Raw genomic sequence first — 14,155 nt, 5'->3', positions numbered from 1 at the left:
CATTTGTCGTATATGACGGATAAAATTGACAAAATCTAAGTATCAGAGTGATTAAGTGCTTCTTCAGCATCCTTTGTTGGATATCTCGGATAAAATCTAAGTATCAGAGTGATTAAATTCTATATCAACATCCCTTTCTCGGATACATGGGATAAAATTGATAAAATCTAAGTATCAGAGTGAATAAATGCTTTATCAACATCCTCTAAATGCATTATCAACATCTTTTGTCGGGTATATCGGATAATTGACAAAATCTAAGTATCAGTTTGATTAAATTCAACATCAACAACCCTTTCTCGAATATATGGGATAAAATTGACAAAATCTAAGTATCGGATTGATTAAAATCTATATCAACAACCCTTTCTCGAATACATGGAATGAAATTGAAAAAATCTAAGCGTCAGAGTGAATAAATTTTTTTATATCAACATCTATTATCAGATACATTGGATAAAATTGACAAAATATAAGTATCATCCTGAATAAATGCTTTATAAACATCATTTGTCGGATATGTAGGACAAAATTTTTTTATCAAGGAAATATCTGAATGCGTTTAAGGTTTAGTACGAATGGCTGGCAAAAACACGAAAATACTATCAGAATAAATATATTCTTTATCAACATCCGTTGTTGGATATGTCATTATGAAAAAATTGTAAGTAGGTAAGTAAGTAAGTAACGAACTTTCTTGAATTCACCTCTTGGATACACAATACAGAAATTTAATTAAGGAAATTATGAAAAAAAAATTGAAGAAATTCTTTATTATCATTCATTATCGATTGAAGTCGCTTCCTAGACAGACAATACAATAATTTCATAAAATCTAAGTATAAGAGTGATTAAATTCTATATCAACATCTATTTTCTCGGATACATAGGAAAAAGTTGACAGAATCTAAGTGTTAGAGTGAATAAACTTTTTTTATCAACATCTTTTGTCAGATACATCGGATAAAATTGACAGAATCTAAGTGTCAGAGTGAATATTTTTTTTTTATCAACATACTTTGTCAGATACATCAAATACAATTGACAAAGTCTAAATTTCAGAATGAATAAATGCTTTAACAACATCCTTTATCGGATATGTAGGAAAAAAATGACAAAATCTAAGTATCAGAGTGATTTAATTGTATATCAACGTCCTTTTCTCGGACATATCGGATAAAATTGACAAAATATAAGTTTTAGAGTGAATTATTTTTTTTATCAATATCTTTTGCCAGATACATTGGATAATATTGACAAAATCTAAGTATCAGATTGAATAAATACATTATCAACATCCTTTGTCGGATATGTCAGATAAAATTGACAAAATCTAAGTATCAGAGTGAATAATTTTTGTTTAAACATCCTTTGCCAGATACATCGAATAAAATTAATAAAATATAAGTGTCAGAGAGAATAATTTTTTTTATCATTATACTTTGTCAGATACATCAAATAAAATTGACAAAATCTAAATTTCAGATGAATAAATGCTTTAACAACATCCTTTATCGGATATGTCAGATAAAATTGACAAACTCTAAGTATCAGAGTCACTAAATTCTATATCAACATCCTTTTCTCGGATACATAGGATAAATTTGACAGAATCCAAGTGTCAGAGTGAATAAATTTTTTTATCAACATCCTTTGTCAGATACATCGGACAAAATTGATAAAATCTAAATTTCAGACTGAATAAGTTTATTATCAACATCCTATGTCGGATACAAAGGATAAAATTGACAAAATCTAAGTATCAGAGTGAATAATTTTTTATATCAACATATATTGCCATATAAATCTAATAAAATTGATAAAACATCCTTTGCCAGATACATCGAATAAAATTGATAAAATATAAGCGTCAGAGTGAATAATTTTTTTTATCAACATCCTTTGTCAGATACATCAAATAAAATTGACAAAATCTAAATTTCAGATGAATAAATGCTTTAACAACATCCTTTATCGGATATGTCGGATAAAATTGACAAAATCTAAGTATCAGAGTAACTAAATTCTATATCAACATCCATTTCTCAGATACATGGGAAAAATTTAACAAAATCTAAGTGTCAGAGTGAATAATTTTTTTTTATCAACATCCTTTGTCAGATACATCAAATAAAATTGACAAAATCTAAATTTCAGAATGCATAAATCATTATCAACATCCTTTGTCGGATATGACGGATAAAATTGACAAAATCTAAGTATCAGAGTGAATAATTTTTTTTATCAACATCCTTTGCCAGATACATCGAATAAAATCGATAAAATATAAGTGTCAGAGTGAATAATTTTTTTACAACATCCTTTTCAGATACATCAAATAAAATTGACAAAAATCTAAATTTCAGAATGAATAAATGCTTTAACAACATCCTTTATTGGACACGTCGGATAAAATTGACAAAATCTAAGTATCAGAATGACTAAATTCTATATCAACATCCTTTTCTCGGATACATAGGATAAAATTGACAAATTCCAAGTGTTAGAGTGAATAAAGTTTTTTTTATCAACATCCTTTGCCAGATACATCGGATAAAATTGACAAAATCTAAGTATCAGAGTGAGTAAATTCATTATCAACATCCTTTGTCGGATATGTCTGATAAAATGGACAAAATCTAAGTATCAGAGTGAATAACTGTTTTTTAAACAACAACCTTTGCCAGATACATCGAATAAAATTGATAAAATATAAGTGTCAGAGTGAATAATTTTTTTTATCAACATCCTTTGTTAAATACATCAAATAAAATTGACAAAATCTTAATTTCAGATGAATAAATGCTTTAACAACATCCTTTATCGGATATGTCGGATAAAATTAACAAAATCTAAGTATCAGAGTGACTAAATAATATATCAACATACTTTTTTCGGAGACATGGGATAAAATTGACAGAATCTATGTGTCAGAGTGAATAATTTTTTTTTATCAACATCCTTTGTCAGATACATCAAATAAAATTGACAAAATCTAAATTTCAGAATGAATAAATTCATTATCAACATCCTTTGTCAGATATGTCGGATAAAATTGACAAAATCTAAGTATCAGAGTGAATAATTTTTTTACAACATACTTTGCCAGATATATCGAATAAAATTTATAAAATATAAGTGTCAGAGTGAATAATTTTTTTTATCAACATCCTTTGTCAGATACATCAAATAAAATTGACACAATCTAAATTTCAGATGAATAAATGCTTTAACAACATCCTTTATTGGATATGTCAGATTAAAATGACAAAATCTAAGTATCAGAGTGATTAAATTCTATATCAACATTCTTTTTTCAGATATATAGGATAAAATTGACAGAATCTAAGTGTCAAACTGAATAAATTTTTCTTATCAACATACTTGGTCAGATACATCAAATAAAATTGACAAAATCTAAATTTCAGAATGAATAAATTCATTATCAACATCCTTTGTCAGATATAACGGATAAAATTGACAAAATCTAAGTATCCGAGTGAATAATTTTTTTATCAACATCCTTTGCCAGATACATTGAATAAAATTGATACAACATCCTTTGGCAGATACATCGAATAAAATTGATAAAATATAAGTGTCAGAGTGAATAAATTTTTTTATCAGCACGCTTTGCCAGGTACGTTAAGAAAAATTGAAAAAATCTAAATTTTAGATGAATAAATGCTTTAACAACATCCTTCATCGGATATGTCAGACGGAATTCACAAAATTTTAGTATCAGAGTGACTAAATTCTATATCAACATCCCTTTCTCGGATACATAGGATAAAATTGACAGAATCTAAGTGTCAAAGTGAATAAATTTTTTTTATCAACATCCTTTGTCAGTTACATCAAATAAAATTGACAAAATCTAAATTTCAGAATGAATAAATCATTATCAACATCCTTTGTCGGATATGACGGTTAAAATTGACAAAATCTAAGTATTAGAGTGAATAATTTGTTTTATCAACATCCTTTGCCAAATACATCGAATAAAATTGATAAAATATAAGTGTCAGAGTGAATAATTTATTTGATCAACATCCTTTGTCAGATATATCAAATAAAATTGACAAAAATCTAAATTTCAGAATGATTTAATGCTTTAACAACATCCTTTATCGGACACGTCGGATAAAATTGACAAAATCTAAGTATCAGAGTGACTAACTTCTATATAAACATCCTTTTCTTGGATACATAGGATAAAATTGACAAATTGTTAGTGTTAGAGGGAATAAATTTTTTCTATCATTATTCTTTGCCAGATACATCGGATAAAATTGACAAAATCTAAGTATCAGAGTGAATAAATTCATTATCAACATCCTTTGTCGGATATGTCGGATAAAATTGAAAAAATCTAAGTATCAGATGGAATAATTTTTTTTAACAATTTTCTTTGCCAGACACATCGAATAAAATAGATAAAATATAAGTGTCAGAGTGAATAAATTTTTTTATCAACATCTTTTGTCAGATACATCAAATAAAATTGACAAAATCTAAATTTCAGATGAATAAATACTTTAACAACATCCTTTATCGGATATGTTGGATAAAATTGACAAAATCTAAGTATCAGAGTGACTAAATTCTATATCAACATCCTTTTCTCGGATACATAGGATAAAATTGACAGAATCTAAGCGTCAGAGTGAACAATTTCGTTTTATTAACATCCTTTGTCAGATACATCAAATAAAATTGACAAAATCTAAATTTCAGAATTAATAAATTCATTATCAACATCCTTTGTTGGATATGTCAGCTAAAATTGACAAAAACTAAGTATCAGAGTGAATAATTTTTTTTATGAACATCCTTTGCCAGATACATCGAATAAAATTGATAAAATATAAGTGTCAGAGTGAATAAATTTTTTTAGTCAACATACTTTTTCCGATACATCAAATAAAATTGACAATATCTAAGTATCAGAGTGAATAATTTTTTTATCAACATTCTTTGCGAGATACATCGAATAAAAATTGATAAAAATATAAGTGCCAGAGTGAACAACTTTTTTTTTATAAAAGTCCTTTGTCAGATACATCGAATAAAAATTGACAAAATCCAAATATCAGAATGAATAAATGCTTTAACAACATCCTTTATCAGATATGTCGGATATAATTGACAAAATATAAGTATCAGAGTTAAATTCTACATCAACATTCTTTTCTCAGATACATAGATTAAAATTGACAAAATCTAAGTGATAGAGTGAATTTTTTTTATCAACATCCTTTGCCAGTTACATCGAATAAAATTGACAAAATCTAAGTGTCAGAGTGAATAAATTTATTATCAACATTCGTTGTTGGATATGTCGGATAAAATTGATAAAATCTAAGTATCAGAGGCATTAAATTCCATATCAACATCATTTTCTCAGATACATCGGATAAAATTGACAAAATCTAAGTATCAGAGTGAATAAATTCTTTATCAACATCCTTTAAATGCATTATCAACATCATTTTCGGCTATATCGGAAAAAAATTGACAAAATCTAAGTATCAGATTGATTAAATTCTATATCAACATCCCTTTCTCGGGTACATAGGATAAAATTGACAAAATCTATGCATCAGAGTTATTAAATTCCATATCAACATCCCTTTCTCAGATACATGGGATAAAATCGACAAAATCTAAGTATCAGAGGGAATTAATGCTTTATCAATATCTCTTAAGTGCATTATCAACATCACATGTCAGATACAGGGATAAAATTGACAAAATCTAATTACCAGAAAGAATAAATTCGTTTTCAAAGTTTTTATCGGATACATCAGATAACAGTCATAAAATCCAAGTTCTATTCATTTTGACTTCATGCGTCGTTACGTTGAATTTAGGTTAGACCGGTTATAGATGGCAGCAATGCCACTAGAAAAGCACCTCGGAAATATCAAAACCATAGGTTAGGTTAGGTTAGCTTACGTGCGCGCACGTAAGCTAACCTAACCTAACCTAATTTATATTTTGTCAATTTAGATTTTTAGATTTTGTCTTATGAAAATTAGGTTTTGAACCTACGAAATTTAGATTTTGTCAATTTTGTTTGATGTATCTGACAAACGATGTTAATAGAAAAATTTATTCACTCTGCAACTTCTGTTTTATCAATTTTATTCGATGAATCTGGCAAAGGCTGCTGATAAAAAAATATTCATACTGATGCTTATATTTTTTAAATTTTATCAGACATAACTGAAAAAGGTAGCTGATAAAGCATTCATTCATTCTAAAATTTAGATTTTGTCAATTTTATCCGATATATCTAGCAAAGGATGTTGATAAAAAAATTATTCACTCTAACACTTAGAATTTGTCAATTTTGTCCTATGAATCCGAGAAAAGGATGTTGATACAGAATTTAGTCACTCTGATACTTAGATTTTGTCAATTTTATCCGACATGTCCGATAAAGGGTGTTGTTAAAGCATTTATTCATTCTGAACTTTAGATTTTTGTCAATTTTATTTGATGTGTCTGACAAAGGATGTTGATAAAAAAAAAATTATTCACTCTGACACTTATATTTTATCAATTTTATTCGATGTATCTGGCAAAGGATGTTGATAAAAAATTATTCACTCTGATACTTAGATTTTTTCAATTTTATCCGTCATATCCGACAAAGGTTGTTGATAATGAATTTATTCATTCTAAAAGTAAGATTTTGTCAATTTTATTTGATGTATCTGACAAAGGATGTTGATAAAAAAATTTATTCACTCTAACACTTATATTCTGTCAATTTTATCCTATGTATCTGAGAAAAGGATGATGATATAGAATTTAGTTACTCTGATACTTATATTTTGTCAATTTTATCCGACATATCCAATAAAGGATTTTGTTAAAGCATTTCTTCATCTGAAATTTAGATTTTGTCAATTTTATTTGATGTATCTGACAAAGGATGTTGATAAAAAAAAATTATTCACTCTGACACTTATATTTTATCAATTTTATTTGATGTATCTGGCAAAGGATGTTGTATCAATTTTATTCAATGTATCTGGCAAAGGATGTTGATAAAAAAATTATTCACTCTGAAACTTATATTTTTTCAATTTTATCCGACATACCCGACAAAGGATATTGATAATGATTTTTTTCATCCTGCAATTTAGATTTTGTCAATTTTATTTGATGTGTCTGACAAAGGATGTTGATAAAAAAAATTTATTCACTCTGACACTTAGATTCTGTCAATTTTATCCTATGTATTCGAGAAAAGGTTGTTGATATAGAATTTAGTCACTCTGATGCTTAGATTTTGTCAATTTTATCCGACATATCCGATAAAGGATGTTGTTAAAGCATACATTCATCTGAAATTTAGATTTTGTCAATTTTATTTGATGTATCGTGACAAAGGATGTTGATAAAAAAACTATTCACTCTGACACTTATATTTTATCAATTTTATTCGATGTATCTGGCAAAGGATTTTGATAAAAAAATTATTCACTCTGATACTTAGATTTTGCCAATTTTATCCAACATATCCGACAAAGGATGTTTATAATGAATTTATTCACTCTGAAACTTAGATTTTGTCAATTTTATCCGATGTATCTGGCAAAGGTAGTTGATAAAAAAAATTATTCACTCAAACACTTAGAATTTGTCAATTGTATCCTATGTATCTGAGAAAAGAATGTTGATATAGAATTTAGTCACTCTGATACTTGGATTTTGTAAATTTTATCCAACATATCCAACATAAGGTTATGTTAAAGTATTTATTCAGTATGAAAATTGGTTTTCTCAAGTCTCGCTTGATACACCTGACAAAAGATATGGTTAAAAAAAATTATTCTATCCGCTAATTAAATTCTGTCAATTTTATCCAACTCATCTTAAAAAAGATGTTGATGAAAAAATTTATTCACTCCAACACTTAGATTTTGTCAACTTTTTCCTATGTATCCGAGAAAATAGATGTTGATATAGGATTTAATCGCTCTTATACTTAGATTTTGTGAAATTTTTGTATTGTCTGTCTAGGAAGCGACTTCAATCGATAATGAATGTTAATAAAGAATTTGTTCAATTTTTTTTCATAATTTCCTTAATTATATTTCTGTATTGTGTATCCAAGAGGCTATTTCAAGAAAGAGTTTGTTACTTACTTACTTACCTACTTACAATTTTTTCATAATGACATATCCAACAACGGATGTTGATAAAGAATTTATTCATTCTGATAGTATTTTTGTGTTTTTTGCAAGCCATTCGTACTATACCTTAAACGCATTCAGATATTTCCTTGAAAAGAAAAAAATTTGTCTGACATATCCGACAAATTATGTTGATAAAGCATTTATTCAGTCTGATACTTAGATTTTGTCAATTTTATCGGATGTATCTGACAATAGATGTTAATATAAAAAAATTTATTCACTCTGACGCATGGATTTTTTCAATTTTATCCCATGTATTCGAGAAAAGTTTGTTGATATAGAGTTTAATCAATCCGATACTTAGATTTTGTCAATTTTATCCCATGTATTCGGAAAAGGGTTGTTGATATAGAATTTAATCAAACTGATACTTATACTTTGTCAATTTTATCCGATATACCCGACAAATGATGTTGATAATGATTTAGAGGATGTTGATAAAGCATTTATTCACTCTGATACTTAGATTTTATCAATTTTATCCCATGTATCCGAGAAAGCGATGCTGATATTGAATTTAATCACTCTGATACTTAGATTTTATCCGAGATATCTAAAAAATGATGTTGATAAAGCATTTATTCAATCTGATACTTAGATTTTGTCAATTTTATCCAGCATATCCGAAAAAGGATGCACATTTTGAATCCGTTCCATAAAATAGTTTACCATGTTCTCTCTTGATATTGTAGTTATTCTCTTCTCTTAGTTAGTAATCAGTAGAATAATCATTATTCCATTTTTATTCATACACAATTTTTACAGGTGTGTCATCGACAAGCTCAATATACTTTTCGTCTTTGGTATTATTTGGTTCAATGACTCTTTGATCAATGGCAGTAACGTTTGCTGGTACTTTGTTTTTCATCGATTCATCTTTATATTCCTTAGTGATATTTTATGCCAATGCCCTTTTTATTTTTCTGACAATTTCACTGTCTATTATCACATTATTTTTACACATCTAACAGTTTCGGCACGTAGACAAGATAGGGTTTTGATATTAGTAGAAGAGTAGGCCTTTCTTTTTTGATCTTCCGTTGAATGCTAATACCCGAAAGCTGACGATAGGATGTATCAGCAGGTAATGTGTTACCTGCAACAGTAGCAAGGAGTTGTCATCTATCATCAACGATTGTTTTTCGTGTTGGCATTCTCTTTGAGTGCAATCATCTCTGGAGATCTCAATCTTGCATATCCACCAACATAAGAGTTGAATTTTTTCGGTACTCCAAAGAAATTTAATTCCTTACTGTCATGACAATGCATGCATACATTTCCAATAGTGCTACGACTTGTGCTTGTTTCATCGTTTAAATACTTCTCCTTGTCGGCATTCAATGCTACAATAACATTGTCATGTGAACACACTTTATTAAAATGCTCCATCTTTACTTTTTTTTAAAGATATGACATGTGTTTATTGTTCCATCGCGTAGAAAAATAATGATTTAATGCATGCAATAAACTAGATAGTGTCAATAACCAGCCATAAAGTATCAGTGTGAAGGCCGCATCGTGTCTCTGAGCAAGCATAGAGTACAATTTTTAGAGCCGTAAGCACAAATTATGTCATTTTAAGATACGTAAAATAATTTCGAAGTCCAAAAAAAAATTTTAGTCCAATAAAAAAAAAGTGCTACTACAAACATTATTTTTCTAATAGTAAAGGTCATGACTATCATGTCTATACCATTCTCATTTTGAGTTTGGAAAATATTAAATGTGATTTTTTTGTTTTAAGTATGTTTCATCTCATTTGAAGACATGTAAAAAAACAAGTTGAAAAAATATATCATGTTAAAAAAAAATAATAAAAAAAATTCAAAAAAAATTCAAAAAAAATTCAAAAAAATGGGGGAGGGGGGCGCCCTTCGAGTTTGGGGATAGGGGACCTTTGGGGGGTTGACGTCTCTGCTGGTTAGGGTCGTTGGTGCTTATGATCCTTGATGGTTCGTACTCATACACCTTACTACTTGATTTGCAAGGATTTCTAAGTTTTGTTCTGAATTTCATTATTAAAATTCTTTTCTTGCCATCTACTTCTCTCTTAGTATCAACTTTTTAGTATACTATAACGTTAGACTCTATTTTAAACTGACAACACTGTTCAAACGCCACTTGTGTATTATACAGAACACATCGAAGAAGTAAAGCTATCCATTATTAAAATTCTTTTCTTCCCATCTACATCTCTCTTAGTATCAACTTTTTAGTATACTATAAAGTTAAACTCCATTTTAAATTGACAACACTGTTCAAACACCACTTGTGTATTATACAGAACACATTGAAGAAGTAAAGCTAGGTCAAGTCATAAGACCATTTTATCATCGTTAACCATTTCCATAGATTTATATTGTGCCAAATTTATAATAAATATCTCGCTTTTTGCCATGTGCACGTGAAACTGTACTGCATATTCTTGTGAAATTCCATGTGGAATTGAAATATATAGCAATAACCAGTCTGATTGTCTTATACAATCTCGACTATACTCTCAAAACGTGTTTGACCACTTTATAGGTATAAAAGGATTGGTCGCTTTTTGCAATGTGCACGTGAAACTGTACTGCATATTCTTGTGTAATTTCATGTGTAATTCAAATCAACATATAGGTTACTACTCACAAATACCTCTACAAACACCAAAAAAAAAAAATATTTAGAGTTCTCCTCCCCAAGGACCGTTGAGAACTCGCCCTCGGAAAGTTTTGGGTAACGATTCAAACGCACCAACATCCAGATATTTGGTCTTACCCTAGACTTTATTTCATCCTATGGTACCAGAGATTTTTGGCTTAAAAAAAGCTGCCAATCATCCCTCGTTTGATCTGCTGCCCCCACATCTTCCCACTGGGATTAATTTATTTTGTGGATATACTCCAGGTTTTTATTGGGCCTAAGAAAGGAATTAGATATATGAATAACCCTCCTGAAACATGTATAAGGGATTAGGCCCATGTCTTCCAAACATCAAGAATTTTATTATTCCCCCGTAGGCTCCAATAATATACCTTTTATTTTTTATCTTGTTCCTCCAAAAAGAGGCCCTCACCCCTCCCCTTTTTCCCATCAAAAAAAAAAAAAAAAAAAAAAAAAAGAAATCTGGTTTACATGCCCGAGAGTTCCAAGAATAAAGTTCAGTCCCTGTAAAATTGTGTATTTTTGTCATATCCATAGCAAAGGATGTATCTGATATTTTTAATATATCAAATAGTGAAACTGTTATTTTGAAGCTATTTATGGAAGCAGTTAGGATTGAATTAGAGACAAAAAATGTATTTGGTTACTAAAAGTATTTACAATCATAATATCTTATTTTTTTTGTCTTGGATTACAGTATTGCAATAATTTATTGAAAAAAATTTTCAGTCGGCTTGAAATTTTGGGCTATAATTTATGGTAGCATGAAAAATATCCGTTGACAACGCTAGAATTCATAATTCAAAATATGAGCTTAATATTTTTGTTATTTGTCAAACAGAAGAACGGAAGCTTTTACGATTTATGAAAAACATATGTGCAAACTTTACCAATGCTATCCATTCGTATACAATTTTGCAGGTTTAAATCAAAATCTGTGGAAAAATTCACCCGTACACCATTGTCATGCAATGACCGAATTTCGCTGCATTTCAGATGGCAAATGTATCCCTTTAGCACAACATTGTGATAAGATACGAGACTGTACAGATGCCTCGGACGAGGACTATTGCGGTAAGTCGCGGTAAGTCCTCAGATGAGGACTATTAAGCTAACCATATATATTTGGAGGTAAAAATATACGAAATGGCTACTGAGCTTTTGGTTTGCAGTAGTACCATATGGGAGGGATTAATGAGGTCGTATTACCTATTAAGGCTATAAAGCTCATAAAGTATGTGCATTAAAAGGAAATTCAATTAATTGGTTTAAAAAGGGGCCCTCTCACTCTTGCCCTCTCCCTATGAAAAATGGAAATATGGTCTCTTTTACTGGAAGATGTGCGCATAATTATCTTCCTCTTCTTCTTTTGTTTGCCTTCTTTTTTTCTTGGGGTGGCCTTTTTAAAAGAAATGGAACCCTAGAAAAAATTAATTCATTTTTTCCGTTTTAAAAACAATTTTTATCAAGTAAACTCTATAGTACTCATTTACCCAGTTGAGTTACACGTTAACACTTCTTATCAATGTTTTTTTTTATGGTTGATTATCGCTACTTTGCACAAGGTAATACATATTTTTAGGCCTAGCGGTGTTATTGTATACCTTAAAAAACATCAGCTTCAGATTTTTTTACATCTAGTTTTATAAATAGACCCTTTGAGACCAAAGAAAAAAAAGGCTAAATGATACAAATACGAAAGGAAATAGAAAATAAAATGAACTATACTTTCTGACAGTTTTATTAAAGTCTGTTAGCGCTACGCAGACACGTAAGAAAGAATTTTTTTGGCCCTCCTCCTCCCCCAAAAAATAACATTCTCGGAGCCATACTCTGACTTCTCTTCTTTACTTCCTCAAGCATCATTCATAAGACCAACATTTTTCAAAATCAAGAGACATCACAATTATAGTCAAAAGCTATTAAGCTACTTAGAGATATGCTTAAAACATCCCAAAAAAGAAGGTTTTGAGAGAAAAATAAAGGTCCATGTTAAAATTTAGTGAGATCAGACATAAAGTCATATCAAGTCCAAATTTGAAACGAACAGAAATTAGACAAATACTTATAGAGTTACTTTGAAAGGTATGTCTTATTGAAAAGGTAGACATTTATAGGTTTTTGGGCTTAGATTTTCTATTTTAAATAATCTTAAAAAATTTTCACTTCTTTTTTTCCGTTTTAGTCGTAATATTTTTTTACCAAGTAAACTCTATAGTACTCATTTACACAGTTGAGTTTCACGTTATCACTTTTTGTCAATGTTTTTTGTATAGTTGATTTTCGCTACTTTGCACACGTTTATGTATATTTTTAGGCCTAGTGGGGTTAAGTTTTACCTTAACAGCATCAGCTTCTGAATTTTTAACATTTATCGTTAAAATAAATCCTTTCTCACCAAAGGAAAATAAGGAAGAAAATGCTAAATGACACAAATAAGAAAGGAAATACAAATAAATATGTACTAACACTTTTTGGCAGTTTTATTAAAATCTCATAGCGCCACGCAGGCACGTAACAAAGAATTTCTTTTTTTTTGGGGGGGGGATATTAAAGAAAAAGATAGTCTATTTAATTTTGGAAAGTAATATGCTCAGAATTTTTTAGAAATTAAGGTACGTGGGGAGCCCAGGGCCACCACTCTTATACATTTTGAGCCACCTGAATATTCAGTGTCTAACATTTGGAAACTTATTTGCTTACTCATACTTATTGCAGGACCAGACATAAACGCTGCCTTTAGAGAGCTGAATTAGAGGTAAAATAAACCTTTTCGGAACCATACTGGTTCTCTTCTTTACTTCCTCAAGTATTTTTCAGATGTCCAACATTTTCCTACATCAAGACACACTGCAATTGCAGTCCATGGCTATTAAGCTACTAAGAGATTTGCATTAAAATGTCGTCATGTTGTCAACAAAGAAGGTTTTGAGAGAGAAATAAAGAACCATATAAAAACTTAACCAGGGCACACATAAAGTCGTGTAAAATTTTAACTTAAATTTTAAATTTTAACTTAAAAGGAACAGAAACTAGAAAGACCCTTAAAAAGTTACTTTGAAAGGTATGTTTCTTCAAAAGCAGGCATTAAAAATTTTCGGGCTTTTATTTCCTATTATAAATGAGTCTGGCGTTATACACCAACTATGCCTATTAGAAAAAAGTTAACATTTGAGAATTGTGTATGTTTTTCCTTGATTTCATTTCCACGCTTGTAAAATAGAAGCGGATAATTAAAATGGCAAAATATTGTTTTGAAAAGTCTGTTTTATATCTAATTTGTTCCTAACTATTGC

The 14,155-nt window shown here is 29.3% G+C and overlaps 1 protein-coding gene across 1 annotated transcript in view; it reads left to right on the top strand.

Moving 5' to 3' along the window:
* The window catches only part of yl (Putative vitellogenin receptor yl), a 492,935-nt gene that overhangs the window by 39,561 nt on the left and 439,219 nt on the right, over window positions 1-14,155 (top strand). The window contains exon 3 of the mRNA XM_089106682.1: window positions 11,781-11,933. Coding sequence (XP_088962808.1) covers window positions 11,781-11,933 — 153 coding nt within the window. The remainder of the gene's footprint in view (window positions 1-11,780; window positions 11,934-14,155) is intronic.

This window comes from Artemia sp. Qi Xiang Cuo, chromosome 21, assembly GCF_049724085.1.
Source record: "Artemia sp. Qi Xiang Cuo chromosome 21, ASM4972408v1, whole genome shotgun sequence".
NCBI classification, from domain to species: domain Eukaryota; kingdom Metazoa; phylum Arthropoda; class Branchiopoda; order Anostraca; family Artemiidae; genus Artemia; species Artemia sp. Qi Xiang Cuo.
The sequence above is the reverse complement of the archived record's forward strand: the minus strand, read 5'-3'. Positions and strand labels throughout refer to the sequence as shown.